We start from the raw sequence: 20842 nt of genomic DNA on the forward strand, positions 1-20842 counted from the left end.
TGGTGCTGGCAGTCTTCCTTCTTGGCTATATCCCCACGTTCTTCTTTTTCTTTTTCTTTTTTTTTTTCCAACAGTGAGTGATGCAGTTATTGAGTAGATTATATTCTTACCCGGTCTCCCATACAACAATTGGATTAAATGTAAGATGGTTTGTCAGCACCAGCAATGATACTGGTGTTGGGGCTGATGTGAGAACAGATGACAAGTTCTCTTAAACTTGACTCTTGATTCCCTGCCCTAGGCTGATCACCCTCATTCTGAAAAGAATTTGCAACATGTAAATATTTCAGGATTATAGCCATCTGGATACACACTTAAATCAGAAGTAGTTCTGTTGTTATTTTAATCTAAAGGAGTCACCTAAGAACTCCAAATGTTGTTTTGTTCGAATGCCATGGTTATTTTAAATTTAAAAGGTTTTCTTCCGAAGCTGCCTCTCTTCACAACAGTAGAACTCTGGTAGCGAATTTAGTGGTCTAGGATTTGATGAAACTGTGGCTAATTTCTGGTCCCAATCTGGAATTTAAAACAAATTAATGATTTATTTTAAGACCATTTACTCCTAAATTTTAACATACTGTCAACAACAATTGTGTGCAATAACAAAACAATTTGGCGGATTTAAGACAAAAGAATATATGTAAAAGATGTGGGAGAAAAGGACTTGTCAAAAGGTTATTTCTGTGTTTCAGTCTCTGATCAAGAGGCCTATCGCTCTATTATGCCCAAAAGTAAATGAAATTAAATCAATCATATAAATTTGCATTTTGACATCCTAATTTTAGACCCCCAAACCATTTAAACCCTACATTATTTACGGGCCACTTTGTATGATGTTTGTGTCAAACTTCAGTTGTTACCATCCCTAAATTCATACCCACTGGAGTTCCCTTGTACTTTATAACCTCTTATCTACAATAATGGACAGTTCTGCTTGTCCAAAGGTGAGCTTTCGAGGACAGCTGGAGGTTAAAAATGTCAATCATCTTGATGAACCAAAGAGCAGCGTTTCGGTGATAGCATCGTAACACAATTATATTATGTGTAGCGTTATGCACAGTGTTCGGTGTTTTACTTACATTAATATCCACAGTAATCCTCACAGGCTCACTCACTGATGGTGTCACCATCTCAGAGAGATTAATGAACTAGCCCAAGTTCATAGGATTATGAGGGGACCTGACCCAGGAGTATCTGGCCCCAAAGTCCCTGATCTTTTCCCTGCTCTCCTCCACCTGCCACAGCACTTCAATAGCATTGAAAGATACAAACATTTCTTGATATTAAGAATGGATAACATTTCATCAAACCCAGGAGTAGGACCAGAAATGCCATCCCTGGAAGGATTTTTAAATCTAATTTAGTAAAGTGTGTACCTGTCTGAAACAAGCAACCATTTGACTTTCCAAGGCTTATGGTGGGGTTAAAATAGCAACTCTGACCTTCTGGAGGGTTACATTGTGTTCCAGGGAAATATATCTAAGCAGTTAAGGAGTGTGAGGAATCCCACTCACCAGCCTTAGTGATCCTTGCTGTCAGAGTTGCCGTGGAGTGGAATGACCCACTCATTTAATGAGGTAAATTCAACAAACTTTTGGGGGATTCCTTCTGAGTCTCCATGTCCACAGACAGTGGATGCTATCAAGCCTGAAATATGCTATGCATATTTGGGGGTGGGGAATACTATGGAAAGGACATGTGAAATGATTTTTGGGATTTCCTTACCATTTGATAAAGTGAAATTATTGTTCATGTGGAATTGTGGGATGACTTCTTTGAAAGTCATCATTTAGTAAAAATAAAATGAATAATTAATTGAGAACTACAGACAAAATGTAACCAACTTGCTGAATCCCATTTATTCCAGCTACTTTAATTATTTAATATCATTTAATATTATCACTTTGAACAATTTAAGAGATTTGCAAGGACAACTTTGATTATATGTAATTACTACCTTATGCACTGATTTTAGAACTGAATCCCTGTATAAGATACAATTCCATTGCATTAGGTTTTTTGTTTGTTTTGTTTGTTTGTTTTTTACAAGTATTTATTATGGCACATGCTGATTCTTTGATCACTTAGCTTTGAAGGCTTATAAATGTTACATACAAGCAGAATGCTGAAGTCTTTATATGAATATCTCAGTTTTGTTAGGTAGGTACTATTTTTAGTCCTTTTTGCAGATGAGAGAACTTAAGGTCAGAGAGTCTAAGGGTCACACTGCTATTGAGAGCATATGTTTTATTTTTGAAGAATGAGTTCTTTTAAGTATTTGGCTCCAGGGTGAGTAATACAAGGGCAACTTTTGTCTGAGGGGCCATTCTATCCTCCTAAGCTGTAAGTTCTCTGAGGATGGAGTCTTCATATCTTACACTGTGTCTTGCACATAGTCTGTGCTTAATAAATGTTTCCTAAATAAATGAATGAACCCCTATGTGCTGAGAAGGAATTTTTACTGAAGAATAATTTCTTGAGTGATAACTGTGATCTATCATGATCTATATTTAATCTGTTTCTCACCAATTCCCAAAAAGAAATAAGAACTGAACATGAAATGCAAATCAGTGCTAATCGAGACATAAGCCCTGCCCTTAAAATCTGATCACAAAGGCTGGTCAAATGGTCAAGAGAAAAAACCCCACACCTTGATACACAACTTCCTATCCATCTTATTTTGTGAGAATCCCTTCCCCCAAAGACTCCTTCAAGGAGTCAGTTTCTTGATTCAAACAAACACTTGAGTCAGCCCCTGCTGTGTTCTCTCTCAGTGCTCAGATTTATGACCTCTCTCTGCTGGGTCTCTTGCAGACCAGGCTTTGCCTGCCTGATTGTTGTTTACAAAATAATCGCCAACCAAGTATCTCGCAAATCCATCCAATTCTCTACCGCTACCAGCCATCATCATTTGCCAAAACCACTGCTTCCTAAACTTGGCTGCATGGTGGAATAACCTGGGGAGTTTTTTAAGTTACTGATGCTTGGGACTACCCGCTCCCACCAGGAGATCCTGGTTTGATTAGTCTGGGTCTGTCCTGGGCATCTGGATTGATAAAAGTGATGTCACCGAGGTTAAGAACATTTAGCCTAACCGCTGCCATGGCTCCTGACTCACCATATTCAATCTCTGCCCCACCCGACTCCCCACCCTGCCTCCTTTTCCCTCTCCACAGTTAGAGCAATCTTTCCAAAATGCACTTTTTAATCATGGCACATCCACCCTCCTTCAAACTTTTCAATGGTTTCCCATTAATCTCAGGCTAGAGGTGCCAGAGCTGAAAATGACCTGTAAACCCTCCCCTTGTTACATCTCTCGAGCCACATCCTGCTCCACCCTTCCTGATTTCTGTGCTTTAGCACATTCTTTTTTTTTAGTTCCTCAAACATGTCATGCTCCTACCACAGGGCTTTTGCACATGCTGTACTCTGTGCGAAGCTCTTCCCCACTCCTTGCCTAGTGAACATTTAGCTCATTTCCTCAGAGACCTGTTGTCCCTTTCTGACTTGCTAAGTGCTCCTATAGCATCACATAAACTCTACTTCATAGCATTTATGGCAGGTGAAATTTTATGCTTATTTCTGTCCTGGTTCCCCACTGAAGCTTCTTGAATGTAGAAATGTGTCTATTTTGCTTGATGTGGTATTGCCAAAACCTTGCACAATGCCTGGCATACAAGTAGGCTCTCAAATTATTTACTGAGAGAATACAGATGAATGAATGAAAATGCTCTCGACAGCAGATCTATCACCAAGCCCAGCTGATGTCATCTCCAAAATATCTCTGGAATCCATTCATTCTTTTTCATCTTCCCTGCTGCTCCAAGCCACCATCGTCTCTGTTCTAAACTAGTAAACCGTTTCCTCACTGGTCTGCGTGCCCTACCTCCTGTTCACCTCCAAACAGGGTCTCAGCAGCAGCCGGAGTGATCTTTTAAAAATACAAATGAGAGCTTTCTCCTCTCTTCGGAACCCTTCCAGATCTTCCCTTTGTGCTTGGACTGGAATCCAGGCATCTTACCACCCGCACCCTCACTGACTACACACCAGCTATGCTGCCTCCTTTCTGTTCCTCAAACATGCTGAGGCCTTTTCCACTTTCAAGCTTTTTGCACTTACTGCTCCTTTAAATGCTCTTTATGTGACTCATTACTATTTTCCAGGGCTCAGCTAAAATTGTATAGAAGTTTTCCTTGACTGCACTATTAAAAGTAACCTCCTTTAGCTACACTTATCACCCTGCTTATTTCCCTTACAGCACTACTACAGCCTATAATTTTTAAAAAATGTACTTGGTTATGCTCTGTACCTCACCCCCTCCCCAAAGCATGTCAGCTCCATGAGAGCAGGTATCTTGTCTACCCCCACCAGACAGCACAGTGGCTAGTTCATAATGGTGTCAATGAGCGAATCATCTTATGGTTGCCAGCTTCCAAGATGGACCCCAGTCATTCTCACCCCCTCGTATCCATGCCTTATGTAATCCCCTTGCACACTGCCTCAGAGCTGGCTATGTGTGACCAGAAGGACACCTTAGAAGTGACAGTGTGTGACTTCTGTGCCTAGGTCATAAAAGGCATTGGAAATTCCCCCTTCGCCTCAGATTGCCCATTCTAGGGAAGCTAACTGCCATGCCTGCAGGACACTTGACACCCCTGTGGGAGCCCACTTGGAGAGGCATGGAGGCCCCTGTCACCAGCCAGCATGTGAGTGACACCCATGTGAATGAGCCACCTTGGAGGTGGGTCCTCCAGCCTCGGTCAAGGCTTCAGATGATGCAGCACTTGCTGACATCTGGCTGGTACCTTGAGCCAGAAGTGCCCAGCTAAAAGATAAAAATCATCATTTATCTTGTAAGTCACTAGGTTTTGGAATGATACATTACTCCACAAGAGATAACTAATACGCACTCAATCAGTGGTTCAATGAATGGAGCAGTGAATATTTCAACATAAATTACCTCTTGAATTGGTCAGACTTCAAATCTCACTGAGGAAGGGACTGTCTGACCCTGTTCCTGTCTTAGGTTTCCTGCCTGCACTTTCCAGCACCTTATTCTCAGTCGTCTACAGATGCCAACTTGACACCTCTTCTGCTGAAAACTGTTATCTCTATCACAGGCACCAACAATCCTGCCGTAGAAGTGGAAGGCTGAGCTTTAATTTCACTCTCATGAATTCTCTCTTAATACTGTCCTTTCCCACTCCAAATGATACGCCACATGAGTTTCCTTCCCACTTCCCATGAAGTCTCAGTTCAATTTAAGAGCAAGGGTTGGGAACGTGACAAATCTGGATGACCTGGATTGATGACTTAACACCTTGAGGAAGTTTCCTAAAGTCCCTAAGGCTCAGTTTTCTCTTCTGTTACATGCAGTAAATAATAATACCTCCTTCACGGGGGCTGTTAAGACTCATTGCAACCACGAGTGTGTACACACGTGTGCATACCACTTAGCACAGTTCTGGGCACAGGACAGATATTTTAAATCCTATCAGCTATCCTAAAATATAGACTTTGAATCTCCACTTTGCTGAGGCACAGACAAGTTCAGAGGAGTTGAGTGTCTTGCCTGACACTACAGAGCTAGAATGTGCAAGCCTGCGGCCCCCCAAGGCCTGAGTCCTGCCCACCCTTCCACAGCTCCATCCTGCCTGACTGCCAATGTAGTCTAGTCGTGTCTTCTCGAACCTGTCCTGAGCAGGCCGACTGACTGACAGTCTCTGAAGCCGCCTGGGTTCTCCCTTGACTGGGTCCTAAGATGGCTCTGATTGTCCAAATCCAACTTTCCAGACTCCCTCCTTGAGCGCCTCTTCAGTTCTAGCCATTCTGTTCCACTCTGCCAACCACATGTGACCCCCACTTCCTCCTCCTCCTGCCTGGCCCAGGCAGGCCAGTGTCCTCCACGTCAGGAGTGCTCCCTGCTCCCCCACACTCCACAAGGCTCAACCCCACCCCCTGCCACCATGCTCCTGGCTGCAATGTCCCTGTCTGCTGTGTGCACCACTTCTCTGCCTCGGACCTCATCCAGCGGGGCCCAGCTTGGGTCCCATGGCTGCATGTTCTCGAACCCATCTTCCTGCTCTGCTAGTTGCTTCTTAATCATTCACTGATAGGCTGATGGTGCTTCATCTTCCTGATCAGACTGGGAACTCCCTGTGGCTGAGGTCAGAGCCCAGACTTGCGTTCACCTCCTCCCATGGCACCCAGCACAGTGCCAGGGGCACAGGAGATGATAAATACCAAACTGCTTTGCTAAACACTCACCTGGTTCTCTTGGTTTGGAAAGACTTAGGAACTGTTGTCTAAAACAAGCCAGGGAGAAAACCTTTTGTGTCTAACTGGATTCCCTCATAGCAGAGAAATTGTAAAGAAGGTCCTGTTTACTATCACTTCGGTAACTCAAGGCCCACCCAGATTCCCACATGGGAGGGAAGCCGACTTCATACTTGGTCAGTCTTGAAAAGGCAAGCTGCTTAGCCGGTTCTGTGGGGACAGGAGCCCTGCTGACACCTCCTGACCACCTCTTCTTTTCAGCTGCTCAGCCCCTGCTGGTTTCTGTCTCCCCCAGGCCTCATCCTTCAGCCCCTAACCTGCACCCCCACCCACCCCGGCTCCTTTTAATACAGACCTCCCAGGGCCCCCTGGGAGACCCCAACCTCCACCATGCCTCACTCCCTCCTGGCACCTCCTTCCCTAAATGAGCTCATCTTAGCTACCAACTCCTTTCCCCTCAGCTGCCTTCTCAGCTCCAACCTTCTCTCCCCTCCCAGACTCCAGCTTTGCACTGCTGGTAGGTAACCTCTTATGCCAGATGCCTCCCCCCATATCCGGCCCATCTGGCTTCATCTACTGCCCCCTCCCCGTGGCTCCACTGTCTGGAGATTGCCCGGTTCCATCTGCTTCTCATCTTCCTTGCTGTTGTTCCTGGCTCCCTTGGGACCTGGCCTAGTACTCCATCTGGGCTTCTGCCCTTTTCAGGGGAGAACAGAAGGAAGGGCCGATCCTTGTCACCCCCAGCCACTCCCCCCACCATCCTTCTACTCATTTTCTTATTCTTATTCAAGCAAAAAGAAAGAAAAATATTAAATAAATAGTAATGCAAGTGACTCTCAGCTGTGACAAAGACAGTAAGGCTTAAGGGTCAAGCACAGAATCCTATGTCTCAAATAGCTTTGGTCTGAATTCTGCTTCTCCTACCTACTGCACTATGATCTGGGGCTGCTTAATTAATTGTCTCTGCAACTTGATCTTCTTTATTGTAAAATGGGAAAGTAATACACTTACCTAAGAGTTCTTAGTAGGACAAAATATGTATCTGCCTCAATGTAAGAGCCCCAGAAATAGTGGGGTTTACTCATTTAGAAAGTCTGTCAATGCAGCAACTCCTCCCACTTGCTAAAATTCAAAGCATCAATGACAACAGGAATACAAGTAATGTCTACATCAGTGTCCACGTGTGTACCCCCAAGGTCACATGTGGGGGGGCTTGGCCCTTCATACTCACACATGTTGCAACGTAGAGGGAAATTAGAATTTTTGAAACATGCCTCCAAATGTCAAATAATTGTCATAAAGCTATTTAAAATGGGAGAATAAGAAAGAAAAAAGTTCCTTTAACAATACGTTTAGGCACAATAAGGAATCTGTTGAGTAACAAGGGGCTCAATGAGAAGTAGTCACACTTGAGCCGGCTTCCTACCAAGGACATTTGTGCATTTTTATCCTTGAATTCTATAGGGAACTAGGAAAAAGAGGAGAGGAGGAAGCAGCCCTTGGGCCAGCCTCTAAATTCTTCTTCCTGCACTAGACACACATGAACACCCTCCCTCAACTTGACTGGTCCCTGATGGCAGGGAGCCCATGAGAGAGGCTCATCCTAGGCAAGGTTGATCTGAGAGAGTAAGAGCAGTTGACCCAACTTACCAATCTTGTAAAATGGCAGAGAATAGTCTCTTTGGTAGGTGGTTTCTTTATACCATGGTTCAGTGGGCTTTGAATGTCTTCGGAAACAAATATATCGAATGAGAGTTTCTTGGTCTAGTTGAGGCTGATACTGACTTTTTCTCTTGGGTGGGATTGTCAAGTCTATGAGAGGTCTAAATGAAAATAGAAAGAGCTTGCTGACACCCAGTAGAAGAAAAGCATTCCATGTTCTCATCAGCTGAGATCTATTCTCTGGAAGTGATCAGGAGGCAACCAAGATACTATTGGCAAGACTCCATAGCTCAAGGGTCAGCCCAACAGTTTTCAGTAGGTGGCTCAGGGATTCCAGTCCCCTGCTCCCCCACTTTAGCATCCCTCCTCCTCCCCAATCACAGGTTGCAGAAGGTGACCTGCATCAAACCTTCCGCTGGGTCTGCTCATGCGTGGCGACTTCCTGTACTCCAGATCTCCCAATGCCCTTTCCCATTGTAATTTTTCTATGGACATTTGGTTCCCTCAAGGAACTGATACTTTCTTTTGACCAGACTCACCCCTATGGTGCGAACTGGTGTTGGATGAACCTGAAATCAGTTATAACTTTCCTGTACCTCCACTGAGATAACTACCCTCTGAAGGTAAAAATAAAGAAGAATCAAAATGTAATGGGGGAATATCTTCATGCACTTGTGGGAGTACATATTCACTGGGCAACTTGTTGGAGAATACTTTGGTGATGAGGATTGATATCTTTAAAAAATGCATATACTTTGTTGCAGCAACTCCAGGAAGTAAGGATATCAACAAAGACTTAGCTCCTAGAATGCTCACCAAAATATTTTATGATAATAAAAGAGTGGATACAATCTTCACGTAAAAAAAAGGGGGGATTATTTAGAAAATGATATGGTCATATACAAGAATGCCCCACCACCACTAAAAGTGATGCTGTAGAATTATGAATTTGAGATGGGAAAAAGTCTGCAATACAGAATTAGGTTTAAAAAAAGGTTTGAGTTGAATTGAACACTTTAAACCGATGAGTTGTATGGGATGTGAATTATCTCCAGAAAACTCTTATACAAAACAAGGTTTCAATCAACAAAATATTATCAAACTGAATTCAACAATACATTAAAAGGATCATACACCATGATCAAGTGGGATTTATTCCAGGGCTGCAAAGAAAGTTCAACATCAGCAAATCAATCAACAAAATAAGCCACATTAACAAATTGAAGTATAAAAATCATACAATCATCTCAATAGATGCAAAAAAGCATTTGACAAAATTCAACATCTATTCATGATAAAAAACTGTTAACAATGTGGGTATCAAGGGAACGTATTTCAGCATAATAAAAGGCCATATATGACAAGCTCACAGCTAACATCATACTCAAAGGTGGAAAGCTGTAAGCTTTTCCTCTAAGATCAGGAATAAGACAAGAATGCTCACTCTCACCACTTTTATTCAACATAGTATTGGAAGTCCCGTCCAGCAATTAGGCAAGGAAAAGAAATAAAAGGTATCCAAATAGGAAAATAAGAAGTAAAACTGTCTCTATTTGCAAATAACATGATCTGTATGTGGAAAACCCTACAGACTCCACAAAAAACCTCTTAGAACTAATAAAGGAATTCAGTAAAGTTGCAAAATCAATATACAAAAATTTATTGCATTTCTATGCACTAAAAAGGAACTATCAGAGAAATTAAGACAGCAAACTCATTTACAATTACATCAAAACAATAAAATACTTAGGAGTAAATTTAACCAAGGAGATGAAAGACGTATACTTTGAAAACTCTAAGACATTGATAAAAGAAATGGGAGAAAACACAAATAAATGGGAAGATATTCTGTGCTCACGAATTGGAAGAATTAATATTGCTAAAATGGTCATACTATCAAAGCAACCTACATTTTCAATGCAATCCCTATCAAAATTTCAGACATTTTTCATAGAACTAGAACAAAGAATCCTAAAATTTATATGGACCCACAAAAGACCTCAAATAGCTAAAGCAATCTTGAGAAAGAAGAACCAAGGGGAGAAATCATGCTTCCTGATTTCATATTATAAACTATAATAATCAAAACAGTATACTATTGGCATAAAAATAGACACATAGATCAACAGAACCGTATAGTGAACACAGAAATAAACCCGCGTCTATGTGGTCAATTAATTTATGACAAAGGAACCAAAAATATACAATGCGGAAAGGATAGTTTCTTCAATAAGTAGTACTGGGAAACTGGAAAGCCACATGCAACAGATAAAACTATCTTATAACATACACAAAGATCAACTTAAAATAGGTTAAAGACATGAAGGTAAGAACTAAAACCTAAAACCATAAAACTCCTAGAAGAAAACACAGGGAGTAAATTCCTTAACATCAGTCTTGGCAAGGATTATTTTTGGATTTGACACCAAAAGGAAAGGCAACAAAAACAAAAATAAATGGTATTACATCAAACTAAAAAGCTTTTATTGCACAGTAAAGGAAGCCAACAAAGTAAGACAACCTGCAGAAAGGGAGAAAATATTTGCCAATCATATTATCTGATAAGGAGTTAATATCCAAAATACATAAATAACTCCTTCAACTCAATAGCAAAAAAACAATCTGATTAAAAAATGGGCAGAGAATCTGAATAGACCTTTTTTTCCAAAGAAGACATACGGAGGGCAAACAGGTTCATGAGGAGTGCTCCAAGTCACTAATTGTCAGGGAAATGCGAAGTGAAACCACAATGAGCTATCAGCTCACACCTGTTAGAATGGCTATTATCAAAATGGCAAGAGATAAGAAGTATTGGCAAGAAAAAGGAACCCTTGTGCACCGTTGGTGGGAATGCAAACTGATGTAGCCACTGTGGAAAACAGTATGTGGGTTCCTCAAAACATTAAAAATAGAACTACCATATGATCTAGCAATTCCACTTCTGGGTATTTATCAGAAGAAAATGAAATCCCTATCTCAAAGAGATAGCTGCACCCCCACGTTCATTGCAGCATTATTTGCAATGGCCAAGACATAGAAACAATCTAAGTGTTCACTGATGGATGAATGGATGGAGATGTTGTATATAAAATGGAATACTATTCGGCCATGAAAAGAAGGAAAACCTGCCATTTGTTGCAACATGGATGGACCTTGAGGGTATTGTGCTAAATGAAATGTCAGATAGAGAACGACGAGTACTGTATGATCTCACTTATATGTGGAATATAAAAAAACCAAATGCATAGAAAAAGAGAACAGAATGGTGGTTGCCCGAGGCAGAGTTGGGGGATGGGGGAAATGGGTGAAAGAGGTCGAAAGGGACAAACTTCCAGATAAATAAGTTCTGGAAATGTAATGTCCTATATGGTGATTATAGTTAATTATACTATATTGTATATTTGAAAGGTGCAAAGATAGTAGATCTCAAAAGTCTCATCATTAGTGAAAAAATTTGCAACTATATCAGGTGATAGATATTTTTTTTTTTTTAAAGATTTTATTTATTTATTTGAGAGAGAAAGAATGAGACAGAGAGAGAGCATGAAAGGGGGGAGGGTCAGAGGGAGAAGCGGACTCCCTGCTGAGCAGGGAGCCCGATGCGGGACTCGATCCCGGGACTCCAGGATCATGACCTGAGCTGAAGGCAGTCGCTTAACCAACTGAGCCACCCAGGCACCCTATCAGGTGATAGATATTAACTAAACTTATTGTAGTAATCATTTCACAATATGTACATATATTAAATCATTATGTGGTGCACCCTAAACAAATACAATGTTTGGGGGGGATAAAAAAGGGTTTCAAAATACTATTCATTCCATTTTGTGTAGATCTGGAATGTTCTGCATGATTATCTATCTCTGAGTGATGACATTATGGGTAATTTCATTTCTTTTTTTATTAATGTTTTCTGAATGTTGTAATAAACATGCATATTTTTAAATTTTGCTTTATTTTACTTTTTTTAAATCTCTACTCCCAATGTGGGACTTGAACTCACGACCCAGAGACCAAGAGTCACACGCTCTACAGACTGAGCCAGCCAGGCACCCCAACATGGGTATTTTTAAACTTAAAATATATGAAGTGAGCGGCTCTAGGTGTGAAAAATATTAGATGTTGGGTGACATTTAGGAACATCTAAACCCCATCATTTAATAGTAGGATGTATTCTTACTTGATGGGATCACCATGATTAATCACACTTAAACGAGGTGACTGAAACTATATAATCATAATGTATTGTGATTCCATATTCCGGTAAAAACTTGATTATAATGGGCCTTCTTTGAAGACTGTTTAGCAGAAATGAATAGGTTCTGCCTGAAGTTCAGAAAAAAGTAAGGGCGAGAATGTGACGGTGTGAATGTGGTACTGGTCGGGGGAGGGGTGGGAAAGGCTGGTGGGTGGATGGTGCTCCGTGGAGCATAAGCTTGGAGAAGCACCGAAAATTCCCACCCACCTCTACCTGCTCTTATTTCATGCTTAATAGGCACTTGGTTTTGTAAAGTGGGCACCTTAAATGGTGGGCAGGAGCACTCCTTTCCCTACAAAAGCATGCCCCCCCCCCCTTCCCCGTCAATCAAACATTAGCTGCCTGATGAACAGGTCAGTCTTTTGTGAGGTTGGGTTCTGTGTAACCATCCCTGACGTCTGGTCACTTCTGTGCCACCGAGAGCTGTGGCTTCTGAACCACATCTTGGTGATTGTCCCTAGATTTACCCCTGCAGGACTGGTAACCCACTCTGCCTTTGCCTTGGGTGTTTCTATGGAACCAGAATAGTCACCATTTTCAAGTAATACATCAGTATCCTGAAGACAAGACTTTCATTCAAAGGATCGGATTCTAATACTGGAATCGTTAAGTTGGTAGAGGAATATATCTGGGGAAGTTATGCCAGAGACACTATCAAGTTATACTACAACTACAAAAACTGAAGTTAGGATTTGTCCCAAGAACTGCCTTATTTCCTGTTTTTTGGGGGGGTGGGGCGGGGAGTGCTCAGGGGCTTGTCTTTTCCTTCTTATTTTTAACTAGAAGCTTACTAAAGTCACTGACTGGCATCTGCACTAAGTTTTCCCCTTAAGGCTGATCTTGGGCAGGTGCTAGTCTTGCCAGAGTCAAGTAGAAATAGAGTCCAGGTTCCCTTTGCCTGAGCCGTCCTGTGAGGAAGAGGACTGACATTCACGGACCGGGTGTTGGAGTCGGGTGGTCGTCAGAACCCACAGAGCACATGGGAAGAGTGCCTGGGGATGGGGCCAGCCCCGACGAGAGTTTAACATACTGTGTATCTGAATTACAACAAAGAGCCTTGAACTGAGAATCAGAAAATGTGTATAGTTCCAAGTACCAGCTTTCACACCAACCAACTGTACCTCGGGCAAGACATGTCACTTCTCTGGGCTGCGTCTTACTCACTTAACTGGATCAGAATGACCTCTAAGGCTACTTCTAGTTTGATCTTCTATTAAATTAAGACTCTCTGCTGCTTTGTAGACGCCATGGCTCCTTTTTCTTTGCATGAGGATAATGAGGAGTTGACTATATCGAAGGCAATTAACTGAAGAAATTTGTAAAATACATTAGACGATGAAGTCAAAATAATAGCACTCATATTTCAAGTGCTTGCTATGTTCTGGAATTTTATGACAATATTTTATTTAACAGATAAGGCAACTGATTCCCAGAGGAGGATTTAAACTTGCCCAAGATCAGCCATTTCAAAAGTTAACTCAAATTGCAGCTCCTAACTACTGTGGTTTCTAGCCTCCCCAAACTAGAAAATAACATCCAAGTGACTGTTTTTTTTGTTTTTTCCTTTTCTTCTTGTTAAAAATCATATCTGGAAATGCAGAAACCGTTTAGGCCAAATTCACAATTTTCCTGAGAGGGAAACTGAGTCTCAGGAAGGGTAAGTTTTTTGTACAAGGTGAAACTCTGAACTCATGGTGTTTCTTAAATTTCTTTGATGATTTCATAACATTCTATATTTATTGTTGATTATAAAAGTAATATATGTTCGGGCGCCTGGGTGGCTCAGTTGGTTAAGCGACTGCCTTCGGCTCAGGTCATGATCCTGGAGTCCCGGGATCGAGTCCCGCATCGGGCTCCCTGCTCGGCAGGGAGTCTGCTTCTCCTTCTGACCCTCCCCCCTCTCATGTGCTCTCTCTGTCTCATTCTCTCTCTCTCAAATAAATAAATAAAATCTTTAAAAAAAAAAAAAAAAAAAAAAAAAAGTAATATATGTTCATTAGAGAAAATCTAGAAAATGGAGAAAAAGTTAAAAAATACCACCATCTTACCATTCAGAAAAAGCCATTGTTAACAGTTTGGTGTATTTCCTTCCGAACTTTTTGAATCTATTAAATAACAATTATTATTATTATTATTTATTGTTGTTATTATTATTATGACTACAAATTGTGACTCTCATTTTTTTTTTTTTTCCACTTGTGCTTCTTACTTTAGTGAAATTTTTGAAAATGAAGATTTGGGAAGGTGTCTCACCTGGGAGGTCTCTTCACACTAGAATCAGAATGGACTCTTGCCACCTGCCCGGGGTAGTATCCTTGGATGTCCTTTCCTTGATGAGCAATGAATATACTAGTGGAGAAAGTAAGAAGGTGATAAAAGGAAAAAAAGCAATTACTACAATTAGTTCTTTACAGAAGAGTGCAGCTGTGGTCCTAATAAAATATCCACGCACTTTGCCCTTGGTCCCTAAACCCGTGGAATTTCTTGACAGGAGCATCTTCTGTTACCCATTTTCCAGGATTGGTTCTCAAGATTCATAAGGAAATATTCGACATGTCAGGTATTAGGTTCAAAATATCAGAAAAAGAAATAAGAGGATATATAAGACCGTGGGGGCAAATGCTGATAATCGTCAAAATGTGAAAATGGATAAATGGGGGTTCCTTATACTGTTTTTTCCTACTTTGGGTAGGTTTACAAACTTTCATAAGTTTTTTGTTTTTGTTTTTTTAAACTGCGTTGATTAAGTGTATGGGGCAAGAAATGAATAGGCACTAGGATGGGACACAGGGCGCTTGTGGGCTGGAGGAGGAAGCCTAGCCCTGCTGGGGAAGGTTGGGCTTTGAGGAGGTTTTGAGGCACAAAGGGGGTAGGAAGTGTTTCTGGGTGTGAAGGTGAGACAGGGCAGACAGCTGAACCCCAGAGCTGGCGGGAGGCAAGGTGAGGCTCGGTGAGGGCGCGGTGGTGCCCAGACCTCACCTTTTGAAAGACATCTTATTTTATAATCAATTCATTTTCCTTTCAGATTATAGTCACTGCGTTATGTGGTTATATTAGAATTATGTATAGTTGGATTATGTTATTTGCAGATTTTATTTTGGAAGAGCAGTAGGAACATTACAAAATATTTGTTATAAATAAAGGGAGCGTTGTGTCTTGAAAGGTTGAGAACCACTTACGTAGGTGACAGGGAATCTTAGTAGCATTTTTAAGAAGGTTAATGACTTAGGGCAATTTTTATTCTAGAAAGATCTTTGCCAGTGGCAGTGTGGACAACAATGTGGAGGACAGTCTGACGAGAAGTACAGAGATTGGCCAGGAGGTAATTGTAGTCATTTAACGTGGGACATGGAGAAGCTCTGAGCTGTGTGGTGGGAAGGTGGCTGGACAGGACCAAGGACACTGTGGGAGAAAAGGTTGAAGCTGAGAGGGAGGTGTCCAAGACAAGGACAGGCTTGCCCTTGGGCTTCAGACATAAGGAAGAAGGCTGCCATTCAAATCTCAGGAGACTGAGGGGACACAGGTGACCATTGTGGGGAGGATGACTTTAGAGAGTTTGTGATATGTAGGTCTTTGGGGACCTTTCACAGATTCTGAGCACTCAGTAGGTGCCATCAGCGGTCCAAGGGAAGAGTCAGTCCAAAGGGGTACATAGTTTTGTATGAAGTAGCTCGCCAAATCTGTGTTGGGTGATGAACAAAAGCCTGACCCATGGCTGCCGGGCAACCAGAATTTACTGAATGCACATACTGGGCCTGCACCCTCTGGGTTCTGCAGATACAGAGCTGACTAGGAATCACTGCTCACCCTTACAATGCTCTTTATGTGCTGAAATAGTGATCTGAATAAAGTGTCAGTGGGGGCGCAGACAAGGGAGGGGTGCCTAGGATTGGGGCAGGCAAATAGGATGGGGAAGAGATTCTAGGTGGGGGGGATTTTAGAAGCCAAGACATGGCCAGAGTTGGGATCAGAGCAGAGTGTGTGGGGGCCGGTGGGAACCTCACTGTCCAACGAGTGTGAAAGGCGAGCGCTGTGAACAGGGTGGGTCTGTTGTCTAGGCAAACAGGACCTTGGGGAGCTCTGATTTTCAGAAAACCACAGGCTGTCTGGGCTTGCTCCGTGGCTAGGATAATATGACTGAGCCCTGAAGAGTACATAACAGCAGGGATTAAGTCATGTGGAGAGAGAGGAACTGGCACAATAAGAGGGAAAAAATGACATTTCTGAGTGCCTGGGAATGGGACTTTCTTGGGCATCCATCCTGTTTCTGAAGTGCTACCTTGGAGAGATTACCCTAGGGTCATGTTATGCTTTGTTAATAACCCCAGTGGGGTTCCAAATCCACACTGGTTTCTCACAGTTGCTGTGCCGTTTTCAGTAGGCTGAGTCTTGACCATGGATTCTTCCCTAGCATGCATATAACCAATGCCTGCTGAGTACAAGTGAGTAATCTAAGCACTGGTCCCTAGACACAGTCTGCAAAAGCTGTTTTGAGAATGGAGAAGCCTTTCTTTACCAGGACTGGGTAACACACCCTGCTCACCATCCCTGGGGAGTCTCTCTTGGTAGGTTTTGGCCCAGGAGCTGGGAGAGGAAGGGAAAGTGTGTGAGCAGGCATTGGAGGGAAGAAGGGCTGGGTGGAGAAGCAGAAAGTTCTGGGGAAAGAATGGTGCATTTTGTCTCCAACTCTTTGGGTAGACTTTCCAAGCTCCCCATGTGGCCTAACTTCAGCTCAAGCAGGAGAAAGCTCCCAGTCAGGAGGTTAATGGGGGGCAGCGCCTAACCTGGCTTGTCAACCAGTGTTCCCAGAGGCCTCTCCTGAGGGCCTTGGTGCAGACCTGGCTGAGGACCCCTACTGGAGCTCTGCTCAGACCCATCCGTTAACTTGGCTTGCAAAATTCCTGAATGAGTTGTAGGAAGGTCTTTCCTTCTCGGGTGCGAGCAGGAGTCCTGCTTTGTCTGATTTCCCCACACATTGTTTACCAGTCCCTGCCTGACAGCTTGGCTCTTTGAGGTGATGTGTTTTGTCCAGACAAGAGCAAACCTGTCACCTGGGAGAGTTCATGTCGCTGGAGCAGAAATCTGGGCTTAGCCACGGACAAAATTCAGTATGCACAGGGGAGGCCAGGAGGGTTCTTCCCTCAAGAGCCTGGCCCCATGGCTGGAGGTGGCCTATGCTCCTAGATGATTCTGCTGTCCTTTGTTACATCTGTGTTGGGCCTTAGGCTTTAGGAGGGTGATCTCATCTAATTCCCAGTCACTTTGCCAGGTAAATATTATGAACACCCTGTTACAGAACATGAGACCGAGGCTCAGAGAAGTCAAGTGGGCTCTCCAAACATCACCTGGCTGGTAAACGCCAGAGCCATGGATCAAACCCTATTCTCCGAACTCTGCGGTGCATCTGGAGTCATTTCTGTGTACGCAGGATGGCTTTTTTTCAGAAGAGTTCAGTGCTATTTTTATAGGAACTCTGGGATTCTCTCACTGGCAGACAGGAAGTAGATGCCATGCACCAGAGGAAGAGGAGAAGGAATAGCGCAGCCATGTTAGCTGGGAGCGGCCTTCCATTCAGTGAGCCGAGTCTCCATTGAAGGTTCTGCCGTGGCCGTCGTGGGCCAGGTGCTAGGGACACAGTGATGATAAATATTATCTTCTACCCAAGGGTTCACAATCTGGTAGAGAAAACCACATCCAGGCACTGACTCATCATACACAGTGAGTAAGTGCTGGGCCAGTCAGGAACAGGCTTGGGGGAATGAGTCACTTAGTGAGGACACGAGCTAGTCAGCACAGAGGATGGGACCCCTCCATGCCTGCTCTGCCATCTCCCAGACCCATTATCCCCTCAAGGAAGAGGGGAGCCTCAGGTTCCCTGTCAGTAAAGTGGGGGACACACCATCACCCCCCAGAATGACTCCGTGAGTCAACGAGTTGGGGTGAACGTACTTGGTGATCTGTGGTAGGGTTGCCATAGCTCTGGGCATAAAAAGCTGCCCCCCATAGCTGCCTCTGGGTCTCCGAGAGACCACTTCAGGCAGTGTTTTAAAAATCCATCTTAAGTGTGACAGAAATTCCACATCTTTTCTCTTCCATACCACGCTGCGACTACTCCACATGAAGCGATCTTTTCGGGAGCATCCGGTGCTCTGCAAAACAACCCGGCCCTCAGTCTATCTGAGTGACAGGCCTGTCGCTTGGGGGTGACAGCAGGTCACATTTGCCTCTGATACAATTCTTAGGGGAGCTGTGTGAACCCTTGAATATTTAATTTTATCAGGCGCCCCTGCCAATGTGTGATTCCATTTTCCCTCACGAGGCCCCAAGGTTCCCTCACGAGGCCCCAAGGTTTGGGCGCGTAAGGAGGGACCGGATATTGTCTGAGCAGAAGGAGGAGGTCAGGCCTTCCACAGGGACTGCCAGGCAGCAGGACACCAATCTGTGACAGGATAGTCACTGATTCATTCATGTTCACAAATGTGCACAGAGGAACTACTACATGTGGCAGTTGGCTCCGCGGAGGTGACGATGGTGGGCGGAGGGAGGCAAATGAGCCCACCCCAGGGGCCTCCCCGGATATGTAGCCAAGTGTAGGAATCAAGAGCACAGATGTTGGGGCCAGATTCGTGGGTTCAAATCCTACCTCTGCCAATTCCTTACTAGCTGTGGGATCATGGGACAGTCACTTAACTACTCTGTGCCTCAGTTTATCCTCTAGACCTCACAGCTGTTGTGAAAACGAAATGAGCAAAAATGCACTGGGTGTGAGTGACACTGGCCTGTTGGAGGAACAAAGGAAAGACAGTGGGAGGGAGGAGACCGAAGCAGGGGCAGGGCCAGTTCCTGCAGGGCCGTATAGGCCCCAGCAGAGTCTAGATTTTGTGCAACATGCAGTGATTGCAGGGTTTTATGCAATTGAGGGCTTTGATCCAATTTACATTTTATGGAACGTGTGCTGGAGAATGGGCAGGAGGAGGACATGAGTGGGCAGTTGCTATAGGTGAGTGGGGCGAGGCAGCAGAGCATGGGAGATACAGCCTGGAGGTACCACTGAGGAACCTCTGAGGAGTTGGCCCCCCTACTGTTGCAGAGGCAGGAAAGGCATCAAGTAGATGAGGACCAGCTCCACAGTGAGTATGGTGGGGAGGCTGCGGCCCCAGCCTAGTTTAGGTGGCCTGCCTCCTTGTGGGACTCTGATGGATGAGCACAGAGAACAGAATCCAGCCCTGCTTTAGGACGTCATGGATCCCGTGCTTGCTGCACAGCATTCCACCTAAACCCTCAGGCTCCCCATGGACTGGCTTAGGCCAGGCCCCGTGACTCTGACTTGGTTCCACAGAACTCCAGGCAGCAGCAGCTGAGGGAGGTTTGTTTCCATTTTGCCCAGGAGATGACCCATAGTTAAATAACCCGACAGTGGACAAGACAGATCTCAAACACACTCAGAAAGACCAAGGGCTTGTGGGGAGGCAGAAATCAGGAAATATGGGAACCCATCCCTCCAGTTCCTCCTCATGCGGGTTTCCCGGAAGCAAGGGTAGACTGTAGTTTCTCTGAAAGAGGACTCAAAGTGTGTAGGAACACAGCATCCTTTCCCCACCCCTCCTTCAGTAATTTCTGAAAGCAGAAGGACTTATCTTTGTTGACTAAACATTGTTAAAAATAACTAGATACTAAAATAAACATAAGGCTTACTCGAAACCACGAACCCAAAGAGGCTGACCCCAAAGTCACTTGCTATGTGAGGGTTCCTGCCCAAATTTCATAGCTTCTAAACCTCCGCAGACCCCACAGCCAGTGGTGAAAGGAAGGTGAGGTTAGGGTCTATAGATTATTATCCAATATCTCTCAGCAAGATGAATTTAGCACAGGAAAATACATCTAGGACTTGTTAGTCTTGGGCCATCTATGAATTTGGAGGAAGAGTAAAAATCCTACTTAGTTTCAATCTGTGCAACCGTCTCCCATATAGCAGAAGCATGAAGGAGTCTGTTTGATCCCAAGCAGAGTAAAGGTGTCCCCACTAAAATGTGGGCTGAGGCTCCTCATACTTCTTGCTGATGCCCTTACCAAGCAAAAACCAATATCCTTCCAATCTTTGGGGAGTTTGGAGTTGCCTGTTTGCTTGGATTTTGCCATGAGTGTGGGATTTTTTTTTTTTTTAACTTTCCCCAAACCCAAAGAAACGTCACTGGAACCTCTGGGAGCAGTTGTCTGTCAATCAGAGAGCAGCAGGTGAGCAAGTCTGCCCCCCAGATGTCCATCTGCCCCACTGCAGTTCTGGATGGCACCTGCATCTGGAAGGACATTACCTGGATGGGACCACTGGGCGGCGGTCAATAAATTCTCGAAGCCGGGTGGCAGCCATGGTGGATGGGAGTCTAAAAAATATTACAGAGTGAAGGTTGATAATGGAAATTTACATACACTACATAGTATATTGCGTATTGTGTGAACATACTCTACACACAATCCATTTCCACGCGGGAGCTATTCAGTGCCACCAAGTCTGTCTTGAAAGAAATAACAGTAAGAAAACTGAAGAGTAGATAGACTAGCCATGGCTTTTGCTAGACCACTTAGGGAAGGACATAAACTTGTAAAGGGAAAAAAAAAAAGTGGAAAGCATAAGCCAATACATACAGA

At 43.7% G+C, this 20842-nt stretch overlaps 1 protein-coding gene across 1 annotated transcript; it reads right to left on the minus strand.

Annotated features, from left to right (window-relative positions):
• Positions 1-360: 360 nt before the first annotated feature.
• CUNH1orf100 (chromosome unknown C1orf100 homolog) lies at positions 361-20564 on the minus strand. The gene is given in 5 exon segments (XM_032389329.1): positions 361-433; positions 435-516; positions 7927-8099; positions 14450-14545; positions 20509-20564. Coding segments are annotated over 5 exon segments (480 nt in total).
• Between the last annotated feature and the right edge of the window lie 278 nt (positions 20565-20842).

The sequence above is a fragment of the Phoca vitulina genome, unplaced genomic scaffold (assembly GCF_004348235.1).
Source record: "Phoca vitulina isolate PV1807 unplaced genomic scaffold, GSC_HSeal_1.0 scaffold54, whole genome shotgun sequence".
Classification (NCBI taxonomy): domain Eukaryota; kingdom Metazoa; phylum Chordata; class Mammalia; order Carnivora; family Phocidae; genus Phoca; species Phoca vitulina.